Source organism: Ruditapes philippinarum, unplaced genomic scaffold (assembly GCF_026571515.1).
Source record: "Ruditapes philippinarum isolate M1 unplaced genomic scaffold, ASM2657151v2 ctg2351_1_1_1_1, whole genome shotgun sequence".
NCBI lineage: Eukaryota > Metazoa > Mollusca > Bivalvia > Venerida > Veneridae > Ruditapes > Ruditapes philippinarum.
In genome coordinates this window covers 45,939-69,405 of record NW_026854825.1, presented here as the reverse complement: position 1 = coordinate 69,405, position 23,467 = coordinate 45,939, and the positions used below count along the sequence as shown (strand labels likewise).

The window sequence follows — 23,467 nt, the reverse complement described above, 5'->3', positions numbered from 1 at the left end:
TGTCATGTTCAAACTTTAAGCACGCTTACAGCTGAATATACGGGCTATATATCATTCTTTTGTAAGAACGATTAAATAACCTGGCCCTAACAGCATTTATAGTAAATGTACATTGTATGGTTTATAATGTAGCAATTATACTACATGTTTATTTTACCTAAAGATGTCCATTAAAAGTTTAAATTTTAAATTGAAGAAAATGTTTAAATCAAAGACACAAAATAAACTATAACTAAACAAATCATTTAACTAACAGATTGGTTTACTTTGGTGCATTGTATACACACCGGTCTCTCAAATATTGACAGTAAAACCGGTGTACACAACGTACTTTGGTGTAATATCCAGACTTTCGCTTACAGTAAAAAATGAATGATCTATATATAGATATTGGGATTTCCAAACTATGATTTCTAAAGAGGTAAGATATTGCATTTTTTATTGTTTTTAGATAGAAAACTAAATTAACTGATTAATGATAATTAGGAGATAATGTCATTTAATTAAATATTCAAAATGATACAAGATTAAACAGTACATAAGATTGTTGAAATAGAAGTATAACCTTTAAGTCTGCACTACTGTTTTATTTTTAGATCAAAGCAAACATTTCGATAAACGTGATGTTTCGTTTGATGTTTCAGTTTGATAAAGAATGTGTTTCATAAGATGAGTGTCTTAATACCTATACAGGAGTACGTTCACGTGTTCGGTAATTTCGATGTGTACCCTCGTGTATACCACTTTCATCGGCGGTATAAAGATCTCGTACCAAGATTCACCAGAGTGACAGGTAAGAATAATTTGGGCCAATATTATACACGTATTTAAGTTTTTATCCACGGCCTAACCATTAATACTGATTACATGTTATGTCATGTTACATGTAAATCAACCGTGGGTATCCGACGATGGTTTTTCCTAAAATCATGCATAATTGAACATTTTATGTTATGATTTGTATAACAACATTCAAGTTGAAAGATCATCATACTTTAAGCATATTATCCTATATGTCATATGTACATGAATTTATAAAGATAAATCCCTCATTTAAGAATGTAAGGTCTTCCTCAACCAGTAAAGTCTCCATATGACCTCTGGCGTATACACCCCCACCCCAAGAAATAAAAAAGAAGATATTTAATCCAACCAAGTCACACTTTTCAACTTATTTATGTATCTATTTTTTCATTGTATTTATTTATTGTTTGTTTGTTTGTTTGTTTTTATTAATACTTTTCGAGGTACTTCCCTCTCCTATTATGTTTATATCAGTCCTAGTATTTCTGTATCATCCAGGTGCCCTACCAAAATGTTTCCATGATGACAAGTTGATGAGAGAAATTGAACAAACAAAACATGAATTCGAAGGTGGGCTTAAACTATCAGTGATCGGGAAGAGGGACATAGATAAAGATGATCTCGTATTCAATCCTGTTTCGAAGTTACCAGATTCCCCTGTACATAGACTTGGAATTGTCATACTTCATATAGACCTAGAACATTTAACTGAGAGATACTTTCAGGTATATCTAGCGATACAATTTAATTTTGTCGAATACGATTATTTTATTAAAAATTGTAAAATTCTTCTTAGTAGTTAAACTTGGTAAAAGGTTCCTTATTTTCATACAATCATGCATATGTACAAAGTATATTATTTTCACAACAAAGTAAAGTCAAGTGATTTGTTTTTTCTGTTTAATTCTAGGAAATAAGATCCAAATTCAAAGCTTTAACCTTTGATGCCAAAAAGGCAGAGCGTAAGATCTTTGTGTACATCTGCTGTGCTACGACCAGAGTTTTAACAAATGAAGATATCACTAGATTTCAAGATTCTGTTTTTGCTGCACTTTATGGTGATTTGGAAAAGTATTTCAATGAGCAAGATAGTATTTTTATTAACCCAATTGCCTGCGACCTGAAAACAACTATTTCTGATACACTGGAAAAATATCTTGCTAGTGGATTCATTAATATATATTACCATCTGAAACGATTTGAACCAATAAACGTTGACGTTTGTTTGGAACCTATTCATGTGTTTGAGACAGAATCGGTTGTTTGTTCTCTAAAAGACTTCTTGCGAAATGCAAGAGCTTATGTTGAAGTTACAATAAATACAGATGAAAAGGAAAAGGCGTGCACCGAGATATATGATCGTCTTCTGAAGTCTTTGTGTCATGTGGCTCGCTGTTCTGTTGTCAACCTTTTTGCAAGGAAATATGGTCTGCAAGTATGGATTTGTAACGGTCTACTGTATGAAGTGCAATTAGAAGAAGCACTATCAAACGCAATCTCAAAAAACACGCAACATCATATTAGATCATTGGTTGAGTATGTGTATGAAGCATTACTCGATGGTACCGTATACTCAAAAAAGACAAAAAAGTTTGATTTTCTTTATTATGCTTTTAAATCAGACGTAGAGCCTGTCACAGCAAATGTTGAGAAAAAGCTCCAATCAATGCAAAAGCTATCAACTATCATTCGAAAAATGGCGTTTGAAGCTCATGGATATTTGAAACAACTAAATGTTGCAAATTTAGTGTCATTTGCTGAGCAACAGCAATCAATACCTAAAGAACTTAGGCAAGATTTATTAAAGTAAGTATAACACTCTTAGAAAACTTAAATTATAAGATTTAAGATTAATTAAGAACATTTGTATACTATATACTATGCATACAAATGTAGTCATAAGTACACAAAATCTTTGTTATAAGGCGCATCTCTGAGGCATACAATTTAATATAACTTTTGACGTTGCCCGGACCATCATTGAGAAGCATTCATTCTATATTAATTTCTAGTGCATTCTGGAATAAATAAAGTTTTACTTAACTAAAATCTTGATATTTTTTTCTGGTTCTTTGGCATCATCGATTCTTTTTATTATGTTGAAGATTGAGTAACACTTGAACCGGTACTATGGGGGGCGTGACAGATGCTTCACTTTTCATTATCTCTGATGAACAGAATAAATCGAATTGAGACTTCACTTTTTACTTATTAGCTTAACAGGCACATTATGCCTCAGAAATGAATTAATCTTTCCTTCTTTAGAAAGGGCGAACATGAGTTTCATAATGTTTAAATAAAGGATTAAGAACATGCTATATGTTAATCGCTTGAAGGAAGTAGTGCTGATTGTGAAATTATTTGCCACATAAGAAATAAAATGTTAGCAAAGAAGTACTTTGACTTCTATGCAAAACGCTAAATCATTATAAATATACTAATTAACAAGAGGTAACAGACAGAAGCAAAGGATGGTTCAGATAATTTGATAATGAGTAACTGTTTGAAAACTATACAGGACAAAAGATGAGAATCTTTTGAGAAATAAAAGAATTTCTGATGCATAATAGGCATTTAAGTTCATTGCTCATTGAGTGATTTCTCCATTACCAGATGTTTAAACATGTGTCAATCATATCATCATTCCTATGTTTTCCGTAGCATATAATTGATAGCTTCATTTAAATCCTTAAAGATCCTGTAACACATTTTTATGGTTTTATATCATAAGAATGTGCTCAAATGAAAATCTATCAATATTGTAAGTTCCAAAAAGCATTATTTGTATAGATATTACCGAAATTTACATTTCATGTTAATAAAGGGAGGTAATTAGAAATTTATTTTCCATAAAGTCTAAGTCAAATCTTTCAATAAGAAACGAATGCATATATTTTTATGATTACATATAATATTGACAAATATTTGCAGTACATAATTTACATATTCTTCGATGTTTGAAAATTGTTTTAGAAGCATAATATTATACATATATAAAATTTCACTTAAGTGAGGTAACAACATACCGAATCTTTCAAATAAAAAATAAGTCTGAAAGAAAACATTTGCCTGTACTATTCGACAAACAGAATATGCACTTTTATTAATTTTGTTTTCAGTCTAAAAGGGGTTTATGGCCTAGGTACCGTTTATGGCCAGCTAGAGATTCATGTGGATAAAGATGCAGTTTTGGTAAGCAAAAGTGATGATGTCAAACAAGATGAAAACAATGCAATTGTCGCTGAAACTGACGATATTCATCTCACATCACTGGCAGATTTACCACAAGAAAAACTATCAAACAAATTAAAACAATTGAGGTCAGACATATCTTTACAGATGCACAAACATGATTTTAAGGAGCAGTTTGTAATGAGGTACATTGAAAAGAAACATAAGGAAATGGGTCTTTCCTTTGAACCAGGGGATCGTCTATTTCAACGAGATAAAGGGAAATTCGGGACACTTGGTGGATTTATAATATCAAAGGATGGAAAAGTCCATGGTCTAACATGTGCCCACGTCGTTGGTGAAAAAACGTTCATAGATAAAGATGGCCCATGTCCATTCAGTTCCTCTCCAAAAGTAATAAATCGTCAAAATAGTGAACTTAAACATGTAGATATTGCTGCTTTGGAAGTGATTCCGAAGTCACAAGAGCTATGCAAACAAACGTTGAAGGAATGTAATGAGTGTATAACTATGGCCACTGTTTCTGACGAGTACCCGAAAATGATTGTTGGAATCCCTGCTTTTAAGTATGGAGCAGCAAGTGGTTTCACTAAAGGATTTATCGTTTCAGTTGACTACAGTATATTTGAAGTGGAAACTGAAGATTATTTGATTATGATAGACATTCAACCTGACCTTCCAGCTGACTTTCAGGAAACGTTTGACCCTATTACTTGTATAAATGATCAATCATCGCCTCAAACCCAATCATCCTTACCAGATCGTGAAGACCAAATTATGTCAAATGACAGAGATGCCTTTGACGAAAAAATGCCAGAAATAGCCAAAACGGTCAGATTGCCATATAACCATGGTGAAAACACACCAGACGATATTAGTTTTCAAGAATCAGCAATCATAACAGCTGAGAGTAATGATCAATGCACACCAACTGTAACAATTTATGCACGTGAAGATAACCGTATACATTTGAATGGTGCAAATATAAAAGCGCTAGAAGATATGCAATGTTGCGGTCTTAACACTGATGAAACCGCGCACGGAAATGTTGTGCCTAGAAATACCATAGTTTATGTCCGAAATCTTGAAAGCAGTCGGACAACTGTCACAAACAGAGGCACTTCTGATGAGGTATTTTCGAAGAGGGGAGATAGTGGGTCAATTATTTGCTTAATTGAATCGACTCATACTGATATTAGGCATAAAGCGCTGTCAATGTTGTTTGCTGGGGACTTAAAGATTGAGGGTGATGAAAGTTTGAAATGTTTGTCTTTCAAATTGAACGTCGGCTTTCAGATGCTGAAGCAAATCCACAAGTTAGATTTCTGAAATATATACTGTTGTGGTCGCACTAAGATCGTATTAACACAGACATTATGGTTACATTTCTGAAATCATGTAGATAAACTGTTTTAATTGTATGCTTATCAGAAAAACCTTGGGTTTTATTCTGCGAAATGAAATCAAGCGTGAGCGTAGCTGCTTTTGTGTACCTTTCAATAATAATGACTAAATTGATTGTATGTAAAAATTAACTGTTTTATTTTTTCTCACGGATAATTTTTTCATTCAAACTTTATTACTTCATTGAAACTGTAATCACTGATGTCTTTCAAATTATCTTTTTCTCGAAACTTTCGCACAGCCGTGATCAGTCTGGTGTCATGTTCCTAAAGTAAGCTGTGATACTTTATTTAGTTGTAAAGCATAAAATAATTTGTTTTTCGTGAATATGCTGTATATCTGACATCGAAATGAATCAAAATCTTCAGTTTTCAGTAGATTTTTTTTTCACAATAAAACCTACTGTAACAGATAGGATGAGTTTCTTATACATACTGCAATACTATTTGCAAAAGCTGTTTGAAGTGTGTCATTTAGAAAAATGTCGCTGTTTTAACGTACGCTATTTATTACTACTACAATATTATATAACAATTTGCAGTATTGTGATTTGCACATGCACAGTATTTAGATTAAACTTAAATAGTGAACATAATCGACAAAAAGCATCACTACTATCGCCAAAGGATGCTATATATGTTATATTGTTTTAACAATATGTTTCGTTAATATTTATCATTTATCATCACAAAACGGTTGATTCCTTGTCTGATAAAATGCTTGAAAAAATATTATATAATATTATGTATAATGTTTTAACATTTTATCAGTATTAAGCAATGAAAATAACTACTCTTACATTTTATTAACATGCACATTTTTGTAATGTTGCTTTTGACCTTTATCATTACATTTTGTCGTTGCATTTTATACATACATTTCATATATGAGGATTTCATTTTGATAAAAAGTATACAAGTTTGGAACCTTTATCATTACATTTTTTCGTTGCATTATTATACATACATTTCATGTACGAGATGAGGATCTCATTTTATAAAAATATATTATTGTAATGTTGCTTTTGACCTTAATCATTACCATTTCTTTTCAATCCATGTTTATACATGTATACATTTCATATATGATAATCTCAATCAATACCAACATTTATAATATCATAACACTTAAGTGACATCATGCTCATTCTTTCACTGTCAAACTGAGATAGATTAGTTATGTATTTGAGAATATTGACTATTATAATGGCGACTGAACAATAATTGATAATGACAAATGTTTAGTATGAAATATTTAAACAGCCTTTAATATAAAAAGAATGTCCCACTCTTTTTATAAATTAAACATTAATACCGATAAATTCGAAAGAAAGTTTTTAGATTTTTGTGTAGTTCATAGTGGTTGTTTTTTATTCAGGTGACGTTCATGACGACATTGAAAACAAATATAACAAAATGTAAAGGTATTTTGAATTTCATCTCAACACTCGTCTGGGCATAATGTCGGTTTATATATATAATGTACAAAATCGTTTTCCTCTGATATTTTTCAATCGAACTTAAACACTGTTTTAACCTTTAAACGGAGTATACTCACAAAGAAGAATAAAAGAAGTTGAAATGATAGTGAAGTTAAGAAAGGCAGATATATAGGCAGATATTTATGAATGGGGATAACATATTTCATCTCAACACATTGATAAAACACATTTAGTGAAGATACTTAATACTATAATAGAGGAATGCTAAACTTGCTCAGTCTGTACTTTTGGAATGTTTTTTTTCCCCTCATTTTCTGTAGAAATAAATATAAGTAATACCTGTTGTTTTTCTCTGTTTTCATTGTACATGTGTACACGTTGCTATGCAGTGGAGGTCAATAGATAAACAAATTCTCGAAATCAAATAGGAAAGATATGAGGTATAGACACCTCACGAAGAATTGGTCTACGCAGATCAAGGAGGCGATTTGAAAACTTTTCTTTAAATATACTCGTACTTACTGTATTGAATATCTTTGTCTTTTGAAATATTTGTTCTGTTTTCACATTACTTTGAAGAAGTGTAAACTTTTTTCTTAAACAGAAATTAAAATATTGCCTTTGATTCCGTGCTGGTTTATTTTATTTAAAGGCGAATATTCATGAATATTCACTGACTATTCTGTTGTTTATAAATGTAGGTAGATTAAAACTATTTTAAGATAAGCTACGCTGAAAGAAACATTTTTGAGTAAATATATAAGGGTTTTTTGTTTATATCGTTCTACAACGCTGATGAATATATAATGTCTCGAATTAGACTCTGTATAAATGTATATTACGTTTATTCAAATGAAATAGGGAAACCAGCTTATTGTAGTTATAAATAGAATTGGTTTTCCCAACTGTAACTTATTTTAGAACAAACTACGTACGCAGAATAATAGGAATTTTGTTTAAATTTTAGATAGGATATATACGCTGTAGATAATTTCGTTTAGACCATTTAATAATCCCTTGCTAACGTTATCATCTTAATTGAATTATATACGCTATGGTATCAATACTATATTAACATGTACAAAAGGGAGACCACTAACATATTATTGTCACGAACTACGTCTAGTTACCTCCTCACTCGATGCATATCTAGAAGTTTCATTAAATAATTTTTATAGTTTCTGAATTATGAAAGTACATTATCACAAACTTTCTCATATAAAGGCAAAATTAAATTCATATATACAACTTTAAAACTTAGACGACACAGAAACATGTAAAACTATTTAATTAAATCATTATTATCAGTTGTAGTGTGATTTCAAACAATAACCGATCTACTATAGATTAGTTAAGATATATAATTTTAAAAGCAATACAACACTTACATCTAAATTTCATGAATCCTAAAAATGTCATTAAGACAATTTATCATTATACATGTATATCTGTAATATTAAACAACTTGGGGTAAACAATAGGTTCGGTTGTGTAATTGAAAGGATCAGTTAAGAAAGGCATAATTTTACCATAATTAGATTACATCGCCCTCTGGTCAGCTTTTGCCACCGAACAGACTGACTGAGCTCTATACTGTTTGTAGGTCATTTGTTGTCGTTGTTGTTGTTTTCTTTGTTTGGTCTTTTTATATCCCTTAAATTCTTAACAAACTCTTCCAAATACAATTCAAAGTAAAACCAATTTAAGGCTCCTTTATTTTGCCGAATCTCTGTTTCGCATTTCCTGAGAATTTCAATCGACTTTTGATACAGGGTTGCAAATTTCACAGACTTTGTATACTACATATGTATGTATTTCTTTCTCAATCTATTTAGACGCTCCAGCTCTGTTGCTCTTCAAGTCTTAATGTTTTGTCTGTGTGCAAATTCAGGGACTTTATTGTATATTAAAGAAGTAGAATATATATCTTTAGATGCATCAGACTTTATCAATGTGCCCCTCTGTTGTGTAAAAATGATGGTGAATACCTTTGCACAAACTATGTTTCTATTTTCCAGTGACGATGAATATCTAGGTGTATTAAATTGTTTTTCAAATACGCATGTGCCTCATTTCGCGATCAGCTTCGTATCTTACTTATATCATATAGTGTGTGCAACAAGCACACATGTGTGCTTTTAAATAAAACAACAACAACAACTTACTACTTTTTACTGGAAGTTATAAACTTACGTATTCTTATTGTAATGGATGCTTAAGTAATGAGTTTTTTTCTTATGGTGTCTATGTATATTGAAACAAAATAATACTATTTATCATGGCGATGCACACTTCAGGCACACTTTCTTGAAAAAAAGATTGGCCTTTTTCTTTTAACCATTACACTTGACTTCTAAAAGGTGCTTCATTCATGATTTTTTAAACAATTTCAATGAATGTTTTATTTCACAAGCATTATAATATTCTGAAAGTCAAAGAATGTAATATATCACATTAACTTCAATTCAGTCTTAAGAGGGAAAGTTGTTGTTAATTTTTTCTTGCCAATATGTCGTGCAAAAATATTTTCCCTGAACTGGAGCTTCCATGGGACAAAGCTTCGGTGTTTACGGCTGTGCATATCTGGAAAATAATGTATTCAAAACTTTAGGGCGGGTGAATAGTGGCTTTGTGAGATGTCTGACAATCAAAACCATTTTATGATACTATTTATGTTGGCATGAACACATCAAAAAAAAGGATAAGAAACGAAATAGGTGAAAAATCGTTGCGACAACAACGTTACGCTTAATTCCCTGGTGAAAATAGTACGTTCTCGTCCCTTTTGATCTGTTTTTCAAGTCAAAGACTTAAAATCTTTTCTTAATCAGTAAAAATACCATTTCTTGAATACGGTGTACATGTATCAGCCTTTATCTTGGCATATTTCGGTAATTTGTTCTACCGTTATTGTTCGTATAGATATATCTTATTTGAAGAAACAGATATGTAGGCTTACAGAGCTTTTACAATGGTACAGACGAGACATTCCATCAAGGCAGCGACATGAGTAGTTGCAGCCATCGTTCCATGAGGCCCCTTCTTGATAAATCTGATTCTTGTAGAAACACCCTGGCAAGCCTTCGATATATACAATTATAGTATATTTATTTACTGACGATTTGTTGATAATCTAATACATAAAGCAACGGTTTCAAAAGACGTATTAACATCCTGTATTAGATCAAAATAAAATCAAGACTGCATTACTAAGTAGATATTGACATTTAATCTCTTTTTTCTAATTACAATTACCACTATGGGAAATAAAAGACATATTGTATTAGCATATAGCAGTAGTTAGTATGCAAATTGTCATGAAAAATTGATAGCTGCATGGTAAAGTAATGGCAAAAGTCCCAAAATACTTAAAATGAATGAAAAAATCAATTTTTAAATCATTCGTATCCTTTCTGTCTTTTCATTATAAATACCCAGAATAAGTTGCATGAGAATATGACAATTTTTTTACAGACGAAGTGAAAATATTTTTTACAATTGTGATAAATTAAATATACCGTCAAATGACTCCAAACTTGCAGGTCCAATGTTTCTTGTCCCGCTGCTTCTTGTAACAGGTCCGGGTGAGGCAGATATAGCTATATATAAAAATATCAGTGATTTATTTAAAGCAAACTTACAATGCTTCATAACAAACACGCTGATGAAGAATACAGTGTTAACATGATGCCTTCACAACATTTTGAAGAAGAAAAGCTTGGTGAAAAAGTCTTTTTGTTTCAACTGTAATAAGGTAGATAAGATCTTAGTTTAACCATACATATATAGTTGAGACGTTACTTTGCTTTTTTCTTATTCTGTATTACATTCCGGGCATATATTATATGTCAAGGAAAATCGGTTATACTTATAAATTCCTGCTTAAAAAGTGTGCTTATAAACATAGAAGTGTGCTTATAAACATAGATGACATACGTACTACAAAAGTTACAGAATTTTGCGCAGACGTCAACAGCCCAAAGCCTGAATTGAATCTCTAAACATATGGTGACAGTGTATGCTGCGCAATTTGGTATCTTGTCTACACATACTGAAACTATAAATTGGCTTTACTTAAATATTTGTTTTTAATATGTAAACTTTGATTTAATAAACAAACAATGTGGTTGCCGGGGAAATTCAAGAAATTGCATGAACTCTGATGACATATGGTTACTAATTCTTCACTAAACAAAAACGATACATAAACGGTTGTATGATTTAAGTTGGTAGACAGCTTTTGTGGTTAGACGTAAAGACGCAATACAGTATTAAAATGTGTATGTATACAAAAAATGTATGCATACATATAATCATTTTGACAAAAGTACAGATCTTATAATTTATGTACATGTATAATTTCCTTTAGCACTTAAAACAAGGTTTAGAAAAACAGTTATAATTAATAGACTTGGGAATTAAGAATATTTGATGTTCTCCACGCTTATCCGGGAGTACAACTGTTACGGCGATTCAATGTGAAGCTATAATGGTAAAAGTTTGTTTGTACCGGTGGATTAGGCTTGAAGAAAACAACATTTGCCAATTAACTTCTGAATTAAACTATTAAGTGTTATTTTTAAAGCTAATGTCGTCATTGACTTCCCTACCTCCCACTTCGACAACAAATCTCTTCTCGCTAATTTGTGTTTCTATTCCTTTAGCCCAATGAGCCACATTTATAAACAAAAATAAAATTATTAACAACTTTCCCATGTCCACTCTCTTTCAAAGTGTGTTTAAAAGTACATTTGTATATAATACATGACAGATAAGGATTTTTTCTGCTGGCCCATTTAATTACGCATTAAATAAAAAGATAACGTAAAAGTAAGTAAACAATCATTCAGTTGAATTCTTATAGCTTTTGATGTTGAAAATATGGCACAGTCTGTTGACTGCATTGAACATCAAAATAATTGGTGAACTTTTAAACAAAATTCAGTGGACCACAATGACGAATGAAAGGTGAAACAGTGCTACAATGAAGTAAGGTTGGGAATTAAATAACCAGTTTAATTTGGACAGAAAGGTTCTGGAAAAATGAGAGTTTGTCAGCAGTAAAAGAAAAACATGGCTTGTTAAAATCAGTGCATTGAAGTGGTACTGTAATTCGCACTAAAAAACCTCTAAAAACACTGGAAATACGAAAATATATTATTTGATTTTTTATATATTTATGAACCTATAATGATCGTTCAAACAACACAGTTACTAAATTAATTTATAATCATAATTCTCGTAGGCATCAGGTCGAGGAACTTGATGGTCAATGTCAGAAACAAAATGTAAATAAATGTCCCTTAAATCATAAGAATGAAGTAAGCAAAGAACCTGCGCGATTTGGCACACCATCGGCAATGGTTTGTTTCAGTTTGAAGAAGGGATTTAAAGCGAAGGCGATTTGTTCCCGCTGTATAACCTTTAATGAGTTAGGAACAAAAGCAGATGTTTATGAAAATTGCTTGTCGGTTAATTTTTGTGTCTTTATCATAGTTATGGAAACAAAAATGGTTCTCCAGACCTATGCTGGTGCTGAAACCGATGTGTATTTCTTTGAACAGGTTCGTGAAAGGTTCTTTAGGTGTTGACAATTCGGTTATCTTGTACATGAGTCATTACCTGTGCTTTTACAACTGGGCGAATGGCTTTGTACTACGCATAAACAATGTAAAATGTTCGGAACAAAATAGTTTGTTGCTATTTTAAGTTGGTTTTAACCGTTTATCAATAATTTAGTGCATATGTCATTCGCTCTAACATTTACCTTACATACATTATTGTGGAATATTCTTTAAAAAACTTACACAAGTTTTGTAAACTGCAGTTTACACACTTTAGATTTCACTTATAAGTTATTGAAACATCTTGCAAAATCAGTTTTGAAGTTCTAAAAAATGTTATAGAGGATTGGGTGGTAATTTTGCCCTTATACTGTCATGAAACTGGTAGTAATCAGTATAGAGTCATATCATCCTGTATTTCCATGCAGTCTGACCAGGGCCTATGTATAGTGTTGGCTTTCAACTTTCAATTTTAATCTTGATATCTCCAAAATTGTCAGTGGACAGTTCCAACGATGGATATTATTTTTTACGTTAATAATGAAGTCGTTTTATTTTAATTTCAACAGTTTCAATATTCGTCCAAAAATTTTTCCATCATTTGTGCAATACTAAAACGGTTTAATAGATATAGTCGCGAACTACCGTTCCGCTGTTACGCAAAATAAACGTATCCGTACTATTAACTATATCATTCTTAAAATAGACACATGGGATTTCGGATTTCTTTTTTCCGATATTGTTTTCTGTTTAAAAATATTATTTAAAATAATAAGTGAGTTAGACATACTTGTTTAGGTGATATCAAAATGATAGTTATTTTTGAAGGTAACTTTTAACCATGTTATAATATTCGGTATTCGATCTAAAAGTAGTTATATCGGGTTTCTACATTGTTAAATAGTAGACCTATTTAAAATCTAGAACAAGCCTACGTAGGTCTGCACTGTATATAAATAGATAGACGTAGCAACAAAAAAAAAGAAATGCATAAAATTTACTTCTTACAATCGAATTTTCAAGATTTTGAAAAACTTAAGAACATTTAAAATGCTTTTAACATGATATGCATAGGATCACACAAAATGAACAATTAAGAAATAATAAAACATTTTCTGTGTTACATTTGACATGATTACGTCATTATCTCATGCGCATTGGTATGCAAGTCTTGAAAGAAAAATGAAATTGTTCTAACCATATTTCATAATTGAATAAAACGACAGGTCATTTTAAACTGTATTTGTAAGTTATAATTCATTATTGTCGTTATTATTTAAGTTCGCTCAACCCTTTTATCAACAATATATCGCATTTTAATGGCTTAATTTAGTGTATGATATGCAGCGAATGAAACAACAACAAGTTTGCACCAATTTTTAAGTATACTTCGACTATGTTCATATGCATTATTCTTGCAAGCTATAAATTTATACTTTTCAAATTATTACAATCCAATCAGGTACGTATATTAAAGTTAATCCATAATATTTCATTCTTTTTCTATGCAAATGCAAATTGTAGTTAATTTCTCTTTGTTAAATTAGTTCTTTTCTCCCTATTTAGATGAGTGTTAACAAAGAATACCACCACTTGATACCATCTCTGGAAGTATACCCTAGAGTTCATTTCTTCAGCAAAAGATATCATGATATAAAGGAAAAGTATAAGAAATTCGCAGGTATTTATATGATATTTTTTGTCTTATGATTCTAGAGCATGCCTGAAGCAAAGGGATAAACTTTTATAAAAAATACAGTACATATAGTAAAAATCTCATGCAGTACTTAGATTTTTTTAAAGAGTGATGGAGATGTCAGTCTAGACAGATTTCGTATGTTCTTTAGTAATTCAGTCACATTTCAGACTTAACTCTGGGTTCCACTTACCTTCTTGAATTATTTAATGTCTTCAACTTTAAATATCCAAACTGTCCGTGTCAGATTGAGGCCCGACAGTACGAAATAACCAACTTTAGCTTTTATCTATTACCTTGGTTTTTTGTGTAAATTTTGTTGGATCAAGGGCAAGATGAATCATCTGCATACTTGAAATTGATTATTATCAAAGGCATATACATGTTACGTATGGACTTAAGATGTACAGGTTTTTTTCCTTTATAAACTTTACATTGGAGACTACCAACCCGGAAGTGAGAAAACATATACATTTATTGTATTTTAATATGAAAACAAAAGCGAATCTTGACATGCGCGTGTCTACTAACGTAAATATTTTTATTAAGTTATAACTTATATTTGTTTGTAATATTTTTATCGTTTTTTGCAGCAAGTATTTGTAGTGTTTATATTATCAGTCTGGAAATATAGATTCCATTTTTATTCGTTTACAACGAACAAAGAACAGAGGTTTCATGATAAATCACATAAATTCCCCTGCAACAAGCTATGAGTCACCCTGCTACTTTTAGTTCTGGTATTCGTACACCACCCACCCAGAAATGAACCTGACTTCTCTTAAACATACTGAAACATCTGAGAAGTGTTCCATAGAATATTAAGTTTTTACAATTTCCATACATACAGTGTTTCTAATAAAGCTAATTAAGGCTTCTACTAAATTTTACTTTGTATGTTCTACCTTGGTGGATCAGTTTCGTTGGTACGGTTGTTGATATTGAATTCATAAAATGATTGTGTAATGTTCGTACTTGTTGATCAGCAATATTTCGGTATAGAAAACAAAACTGCAAGGGTATCAATGTATAGTGAGAATAACGTTTGCCTAAACTGTTAATTAGTATCATAACATTTGTCTTTTTTAAAACTGGAAAAAAGATATTATACAGCTTTTTGATAATATGTAAGTTTTCATATGACATGTTTACTTAATCTAAGGTTTTATCAAAAGTAAATATATATATACCCACATATGTAGTAAATACATAATATGTTGATGCAAAAGATATTTACAGATTAATATACATTTTGACCTCAACCATCAACGTATTAAATATTGTACTAGATACATTTTTCATAGAAAAAATTTGCACAAAATAGGTCAAAATTTACACAGTTGTATCTTGATTGTTAACAGGAAGGCAGATTGTTGTACTTACTTCATCTCACTGATAAAACTGGTCCATTTATAGATATAGACAGCGTTGTCAATATGATAGTTTTAGTATTGTATAATGTACAAAAAGACATGTATAATAATCTGTATGTAAGATATAATTGACACTATATTCAGTAGGTTATATTTGCAATTAAAACTGTATTAAATTGAGTAAGCATAGCACTTCCAGAGCCTTATATTAATAGCATTCAAGATTTGTTAAAAAAACAAGAAACAACTTTAATTTCAATTTGGAGATATACAAATGGTTATAAATCAGAAATCATTCATAAGCAAGTAAGCAAAAAAAAAGAACAATTTACAAAGTATATCTATGTACAATATCTAGCAAAGGGTATTCTTTTAGAAATTTCCATCGTTTTAATTTATATATTCAACTGAGATGACTATTATCGGCAGAAAAGTTATTTTGCGGGTACCATTGCTCTTTATAATTATTGAAATAATTATGTTTTGAAGAGGGTCGAAAATTTGAGTGATTGAGCGCATATACATGACTGTATCGATAAAACACTGTTGTTACATTTGCAAGCAGCAATGCTTAATGTGTATTTTTATCTACCTGGTTCTTATGTCGATTTCAACACATTTTTTGGCATGACTCGGCAGTAGTTGTGAATTTCTCCGCAAGTGACCGACTACAAGTGTCTGGGAGGAAGATGACAACTAGATTCAATTATCACGGAGATATTTCGGCACCCGAGGACCGAGCCAGCGACTCTTTGATTACACAATGGATATAGTTTTACCCTATTGAAATCATCTTGCTAGCTTATTACTGCTGTATAATTTTCATTCAGTTCCTTGATATATATATAATTGTATACATTAAAGGATTAAATAAACGTAAACGTAATTGATACTATTGATAAACTATTTTGCAGATAAAAATCGAAAGACGTTTTCTATAAAACATGTCGATGCACCACTAAATTGTATAGAAAATGGCCTAACAATAAAGGTCGTTGGTAAAGAGGACCTTGACCCAGCAAACTTTGTAGCAACACAGCCCCACTTGTTCAAAGTGCTGTCAACTTCAACTGCTGGTAACAGAACAGATATCAAACATGACACAATTGCTCCAGTTAATCCACACAAAGACTGTGTCCGGACATTTAGTGCTTCCGGAAAGAAAGCTACCAAGTCATCAGATGACACTTCTGCCTCTACTTCTAAAGAAGGTCAAAGCGAAGCATTCAAAAATAACCCTAAAACTATTATAGTTATATGCAATGCCGTTGTCGAAAGTCTAAATGACAAAGGTCTGGAGGTAAGAATTATTTTGTTGTAGTACCTTTACCATGTCAAATTTATATCATTATAAAACACGAGCTTGCCTTTCATAAGTGAAATAAGTATTTTTTAATGCATTCGATTCAATATAACACTGAATTTCTTTGCAGCATTCGATTTTTGTATAATATTGCATTGCATTTGATTCTGAATTTCATTTCTTTCTTTTTTTCAATATTAATTGATATTCATGACATACTCTGTATGATAAGTTTGTTTGCACAGAGCACAACAAATAACTATATTTTTGATATGCTTCACTTCAACTTTTGTTGGGTTTCCTGTTTGTTTGTTTTTTTTGTTGTTTTTTTGTTCTGTTTTGTTTTTTGTTTTGTTTTTGTTTTAGTTTTTTTTTTTAAATAATTTTCATTAAACATTAAAATGAACTCAAACCAATACAATTAAAGTCTCTACTTTATTGGTAAGTGAATATGTTGGACTATATTTTATAGGATATCAAGCTTCTGTGGAAAGGATTTGGAAACATGAAAGAACCACATGAATATTTCTTCTTGTGTCGCTCAAACCAAGCATTCACGCAAAGCGATGAAAATGTGTTTAGAAGCAGGCTGGATGAAGTTTTCGTAGACTGCTTGAAAACGACTCACATCATTATCAGAAGAAAATCTGATGATAGAATTGGTGACAAGATATCGTTATACCTAGAAGAAATGGTAGTTCAGAACCTCGTGACTGTTGAATCCGAACTACAGAAGTACACAGCTGGCAAAAAACTATGCAACACACATAAGCCCCTCTTAGAAGATGATATGATCCGAACTGCAGTAAAATCGTTTCTCCAAGGGATTCCAGTGTATGGCAAGGAAGCAACCGAAAACATGCTACACGAAAAGTCTCGCAAAGTTGAAGACAGTATTGAGGTCAAGATGAGTGAATTAACTCTGCGGCCACAAGATGTTACTGATAAATGGCTATGGGAAAATATCAAAAATGATAACAGACTAACAGAAAAACTTGCCTTAATTGTCAAATGCTGTGTTGTCTTAACTTTGTCTGAAAGACACAATATCATATTGCAACTATGTAACAATATTCTGATCGGACATAACTTTGAACAGAGGTGTATCGAAATGTTCTCAGAACGTTTAGTGCGCTACGTGAACAGACTGTGGTATTTTACCGCAGTATCGTCATGCGACCATCTTCAGTCAGTTGCATATCCTCATGTGCTCTCTTTAATACAAGCTGATCTTCTCGACTTCGTGACAGATATTGAACGGGGCGTGCGTCAGTTTGCGTCCACATTGAGAAAACTTCTGTTTGAGATAAGCAGTTGTTTTAAAAAAACCAAGGTAGATATTGAAAAGATAAAAGAAAGACAACAAGCAGCCATTGTTAGTAAAAAGGTTGTTAATAGTCTTCGAAAGGAAATACTCAGGTAATCTTTTTTTATCTACGCAAAGCAAACTAATATAAAATATAAACTAAGCTTCTTTATTTATATTTCTTTATGTTTTATATGTATATTTTTTGTATAATTTAGTAAATTGACCATGATAAGGAAGTATAAAATCTTATGAATAAAGATAATGTCAATGTCAAATTGTCAAAGCTGCTTTAAGAATATGTGTTGAAAAAACTGTAAAAAAATATTTTTATCATTTCAAATCAACCAAAGTTTATTAAAAATATTCCCATGATTTATTACAGTATAAAAGAAGTTTATGGTGTTGGTACAATATATGGTCATTTTGAAATTCACGTGAATGAAAAAAGCGCTGTCGAGAGGGTAGAATCGCTCATTCGAGACATGCTCCGGAAGAATAACATGTCCTGTCCATTTTCTGTACGAGCATTAGAGTTAAAGCTAGAAATGTTAGCAGACCATTCTTTTCACGAGCATGGAGAACGCATAGAATGCGAGACGCGCACAGGTACATTAGCCGGTTTTGTAGAGGGGAGTGATCAAAGGTTGTATGGCTTAACATGTGCACATGTTGTGAAAGCGGAAGCAGACTGTGATGTTTTCATTTACGATGGTTCCGATAGTCGGCGTGAATTTGCAAAATGTGTTCCACACATGATCGTTTCCCCGGGAACTTCAACAAAACCGCTCATTGATTTTGCTGCAGTACGAGTCATTGATTCTGTTCAAAGCAGATGTTCAATACATCTGAAAGATGATGATTGCATGTCGAAGCCAGGTATAATAGCTGCAGACACAACGCAGGATCTAGCTGGTATTTATGTCTACAAACACGGTGCTACTTCTCAGTTAACAAAGGGTCTAGTCTCTTCTGATGATTATAGCGTTCTAAGTACAGATGAGACCCATTATGTTTTTCTCATCGAAAATTATGATGAAGACGAAGAAAATGTCTTTGCAGAGGCCGGTGACAGCGGGTCGATGATTTGCGCCCCAGATGAGAATGAAGTGTATGTTGTGAAAGCTGTTGGCGTTTTACATGGACGCACAATTACACCAATTGAGGGAGATACACAAAAATATTTTTCATTTCGACTTGTTGATGGTTTACGAAAACTTACAGAGAGAGCACAAGGTGTGCAGTTTAATTTTCCAAAGTGCTGCTGGTTTTGACTATTATTTTGTCATGTCTAAAGTTGAAGTGCCATACATTTTAGTGCCAAGACATTCCCCAGTACTTTTTAACTCTTCCATGTAGTTACAGCGTTCAAGTGTGACTACCATACATATAAATGTCTTAACTTTTTCAAGATGTCAATCATTCATTTCTTATTAAATGAAAAGCACATAATGAGGATCATCAAAATTAATGTCTCCAGGGACTCGATTCTTTGGTTTAGGTGTTTGGAATTTTGTTATTTTATTTGTTAGCTCGTAGTCGCGAGGTCGACCCCAAGCTCATGAGGATTTTTTTTTTCTAATGCATTAAATTTGCATATTTCTGTTACTAATTGAAATATTCTTTAGTTCACTGATGATGTGCCATAGCGATATTTTTGCTCAAATGAGTTGCATTACTTTTATATAAAGTGTTTCTGATCCAATTTGAGGAATGGTGTACCTATTCAACAATGTATTTATATTTTCAACGTGACTGGTTTACTGAAGAATGTATTTAAAACAACATTTAATGATTAATGAAAGTTTTAAAAATACAAATCCTGGACCAACTACTGGAATATTGTTGTGACTCTATACCGGTGCAATTATTTGTGATAATCTGTTTAATATAAAAAAGACTTGCTAAATGAGACACTTAGAATAAAACCATAAGACCTTTTATGAAATATTTTATAGACGATAGTTCAATTTGGTTCTTATATTTTTAAAAAAATTGATAAGCATACCATATCCATTGCTTCTCTCTATGTAATTAATAGAATTTTATAATGTTATGTTTTTAAATTTTTGTTAACTTTTGGAATTTTATAATGTTATGTTGATATTTTTTTTAATTTTTGTTATACTTATATATTGGTATAGCTTTATCTCTTTCTCGTATATGCAAATAAAAGTTAACCTATTAATTAATTGTGATAATAACATAAAAAATAGCTGTTAACATAAATTAAAAGATTCTTTTTTATCAAACGATCGATGCTCCAATTGAGGCGCAATTACGATTCTTTAGAAAATAAAAGGACAATTTTTTTACTTTGTATTTAATATATACTTTATTTCCTTTATATTTTTGTCATGAAATGTCTAAAATTGACAGCATTTTGATCTCATAAGCATGTGGTTCCATTTTTTTCTGTGTATTTTATACACGTATACAAAGGGCAAATTTACAAAACAATGGTTATTTATAACAGCAGTTCGTAATTGTTTTCCCCGCGCAATATATGTTGTAACTAGAAAATATGCAGTAAACATATCAAATTTAAAAAGTTTGGATTCATTTGAAAAACTTTATATTAACATGTTTAGATATGTGAGTGTTGATAATCTATAACTATATTCAGAATGTTTTAATTTTAAATAAAATGTTCAAATTGTGTTGTTAAATGTTGTTATCTTAGCTTTTAACATAATTGTACAATTGTGCAACCTCAAAATCGCCAAAACAACTATCAGGAGATGGTCAATATATATGGTACATAAGGATGAAGAAAAATGTACAGTTTCTAGTTGTGTGTGTATGTGCGTACGTGTGCGTGAATGCGTGCGTATGTACAACGTAATCATGTTCATATTTAAAATGTCAAAAACTAAAGCCATATTCAAACAGGCGTCATAATATACAATAAGCCAACAAATACCCCGCACCAAATGCATTCGTATATTGTCGACATAATTGTTGAGTTTGTCGAATTCTTAGTTTTCTTATGAAATAAATTTCGTTAATTCTAAATGGAGGGTTCTATTATTCCTAATAATTTTATTGAATAATGGTTATTTATCTTAAGGATATGCTGCCTACTATTATTTGATGGTTGGTGTCTGTCTGTGATATGCAGACTTTTTTTGATTTCTGGTCCCCTCACAAAATTCTAATTATTTAGTTTCGTCCATTGTTTTCTCCTTTAGAGACTCGTATTCTTTTACTTCGGGAACATACGTTTTCTTTCATGGAATGATAATACGTGTCACATTGAAGGTTCAATAATCATCTCTACGAATGTTTCAAAATCTAAATACCATTATCTTAACCATTATCATAAGCGGGTGCTTGGAAGAAGGATGGTAGCTTGCATAAACCACTTCCGTTCATGAACAGGCTCAAACAAACCGGGCCTGTAATTTTTTTCAATTTTTAACCCTTTTTATGTCGTTCTTAAGTAAGGCCCCCACGGTTACGCGTTTAAACGGATTCGTTTCGATTTTCAGCCGAAAACGTTTACGATAATTCTTACCGTTTAATCGAAATGAGCATATTGTCTTACAAAATATCTTAATCATTGCCTGTAATCATGAATTCTATCAATTGTAATTGGTTTATTCCAAAGTAAAATACGGAAAATAGGTATTTACAACCCTCCACACAGCATTACCGTGCACTAATCGTGACATAATACATTGGTAAAGTTGATTATCCTTTGATGTTTAATGAGGATACAATGCAGAAAATGTGTGTGGACTCAGTCGTGATGAGTTCTGAACATTAAATTATTTGTAAATAAAAAGTAAGTCATCATTTGGAGACTTGAATACATGGTGTAGTATAGTACAAAGAAGTACCACCGTTTAAACGGTATCGTTTCGGTTCTTAGCAATCGTGTAAACGTTTACAAAAAATTGTAAACGTGGGAGCCTTATTCTTAAGGGACACTATTCTTTGTCTTTTGATATATTTATTTAACACTGTCAATAATGCTTATGTTGTCAATAATTCAACTGAAGCAATTTAAAATAAATACAAAAAATGATACAATGTCATTGAAACATTCATACACTACATAACATCTGTAAGACCTTTACATCACAATAATAATAAAAAAAGGATTAATTAAGTCATATTTGATAATTATCATGATTATGTAGTAAAGTCACGATATCTAACAAAAATACAAAGCCAATAAGTTCGATATTGAAAATAATAATTATGCACGTAATGTTCGCAGAAGACTATATATATAAAATATGCTAGCCGTCGTTATATACTTGTTAAATTTATCATTGTATAATATTCATGTCGGTCAGCATACGCTATTAATTTATAGGTCAATTTGTCATAAACATATAGCTCTGCTACTTTCTTGGGGAAAGGAGTTCATTACAGTGACTATATATGGTGACTACATGCACGTATTTGATATTACACGTACGGGGTATTTGAAGTGTATTCAAGGTATTTATTTGACTATAGTCGACGTAACGTTGCCGATATGCTTTCTTGCTACTCCTATCGTGTATATTTCATTGTGATCGATTATCTATGATTTATATAAGTTTTTCTATGAACATATTTGGGTGGTTTTGTTTTTAAATCACTTCTTTAAACTGTCGGTGCGTTCCTATACCTAGTTAGATTAAGTGAAAAAAAAACATCTTTCCTTGACAACTTATATTATTATTATGTAACATCATTCGGACATACCAAAATCTAGCATATCAAATTCCATAATCACCATCACAGTTAATGAAGTACTCATTTTTGCAAGAACCATTTATGGTTTAATGAATTTCAGACATACCTAAATAAGTTCTGAAAGCAGTTCGCGGGGACTGTTTGCCGCAATTAATGAGTTTAAAGTGCACATGCAACATACCTGTATCATCTTGGAACATATCGATCCTACTAAACACTGCATGCAAAGTCACGAAAAATCAAGCAAAGTCTAGCAAGGTCAGTTATTTTTCAAAGTTCTATGATTATTGAAGACATTTTTTATATTCAGCATAAAAACATAACGCTGCCTCTGTAAAAGAGAGAGAAGGAGAGAAAAGGATTGACGGCAATGCAAGTCCTGCTTAAGACTTTAAAATTTAGCACAGTGATCGATAAAATGTAAGAGTCGTTTTTGTTTGCAACTTGATGCCTTGGATATTATTGTCGACTTCCATCACTAACGAAGAATATAGGCTACAGATCGACGACATGAAAAGACGTCCTCAATGAGACTTTACAAGTATATAGAAATGGCACAATACTGAAGACTGGGCTTAATATATTATAACAAATGACTTGACATTAAAATGTTTATAATATTAAAATATAAATTAAAGCAAAGTACATTAGAGTAAATTATACTACTTACATTATATTCCTGATGAAGGTGA

General features: G+C 31.5%; 3 protein-coding genes across 3 annotated transcripts; 2 read left to right on the top strand and 1 right to left on the bottom strand.

The window, feature by feature from the left end:
• Window positions 1-264: 264 nt before the first annotated feature.
• On the top strand, window positions 265-7,179 carry LOC132741197 (uncharacterized). Its single transcript, XM_060729313.1, has 5 exons — window positions 265-421; window positions 645-793; window positions 1,303-1,529; window positions 1,715-2,610; window positions 3,924-7,179. The coding sequence occupies exons 2-5, from the start codon at window positions 670-672 to the stop codon at window positions 5,323-5,325; spliced, it is 2,649 nt and encodes an 882-aa protein (XP_060585296.1). The 5' UTR covers window positions 265-421; window positions 645-669; the 3' UTR covers window positions 5,326-7,179.
• A 2,049-nt stretch (window positions 7,180-9,228) lies between these two features.
• LOC132741200 (uncharacterized) lies at window positions 9,229-11,607 on the bottom strand. The gene is made up of 5 exons (XM_060729315.1): window positions 11,452-11,607; window positions 10,782-10,898; window positions 10,360-10,440; window positions 9,801-9,922; window positions 9,229-9,424 (listed from the first exon to the last, which is right to left on the bottom strand). The coding sequence occupies exons 1-5, from the start codon at window positions 11,555-11,557 to the stop codon at window positions 9,332-9,334; spliced, it is 519 nt and encodes a 172-aa protein (XP_060585298.1). The 5' UTR covers window positions 11,558-11,607; the 3' UTR covers window positions 9,229-9,331.
• Window positions 11,608-13,080: 1,473 nt separating this feature from the next.
• LOC132741199 (uncharacterized) lies at window positions 13,081-20,752 on the top strand. The gene is made up of 5 exons (XM_060729314.1): window positions 13,081-13,233; window positions 13,972-14,086; window positions 16,389-16,774; window positions 17,250-18,196; window positions 18,469-20,752. The coding sequence occupies exons 2-5, from the start codon at window positions 13,972-13,974 to the stop codon at window positions 19,355-19,357; spliced, it is 2,337 nt and encodes a 778-aa protein (XP_060585297.1). The 5' UTR covers window positions 13,081-13,233; the 3' UTR covers window positions 19,358-20,752.
• Window positions 20,753-23,467: the final 2,715 nt, after the last annotated feature.

What these genes read in the sequence shown, in the direction of transcription:
- LOC132741200 (XM_060729315.1), bottom strand. Translation starts at nt 11,557, where the DNA reads ATGGGAAAGTTGTTAATAATTTTATTTTTGTTTATAAATGTGGCTCAT. An exon ending in ATTTGTTGTCGAAGTGGGAG is followed by an intron (nt 10,899 to 11,451) that starts GTAGGGAAGTCA and finishes GCCAATTTATAG; the next exon opens with TTTCAGTATGTGTAGACAAG. An exon ending in TGTACCATTGTAAAAGCTCT is followed by an intron (nt 9,425 to 9,800) that starts GTAAGCCTACAT and finishes ATTATTTTCCAG; the next exon opens with ATATGCACAGCCGTAAACAC.
- LOC132741199 (XM_060729314.1), top strand. Translation starts at nt 13,972, where the DNA reads ATGAGTGTTAACAAAGAATACCACCACTTGATACCATCTCTGGAAGTA. An exon ending in AAAGTATAAGAAATTCGCAG is followed by an intron (nt 14,087 to 16,388) that starts GTATTTATATGA and finishes ACTATTTTGCAG; the next exon opens with ATAAAAATCGAAAGACGTTT. An exon ending in TAAATGACAAAGGTCTGGAG is followed by an intron (nt 16,775 to 17,249) that starts GTAAGAATTATT and finishes TATATTTTATAG; the next exon opens with GATATCAAGCTTCTGTGGAA.
- LOC132741197 (XM_060729313.1), top strand. Translation starts at nt 670, where the DNA reads ATGAGTGTCTTAATACCTATACAGGAGTACGTTCACGTGTTCGGTAAT. An exon ending in TAACTGAGAGATACTTTCAG is followed by an intron (nt 1,530 to 1,714) that starts GTATATCTAGCG and finishes GTTTAATTCTAG; the next exon opens with GAAATAAGATCCAAATTCAA. An exon ending in CTTAGGCAAGATTTATTAAA is followed by an intron (nt 2,611 to 3,923) that starts GTAAGTATAACA and finishes TTTTGTTTTCAG; the next exon opens with TCTAAAAGGGGTTTATGGCC.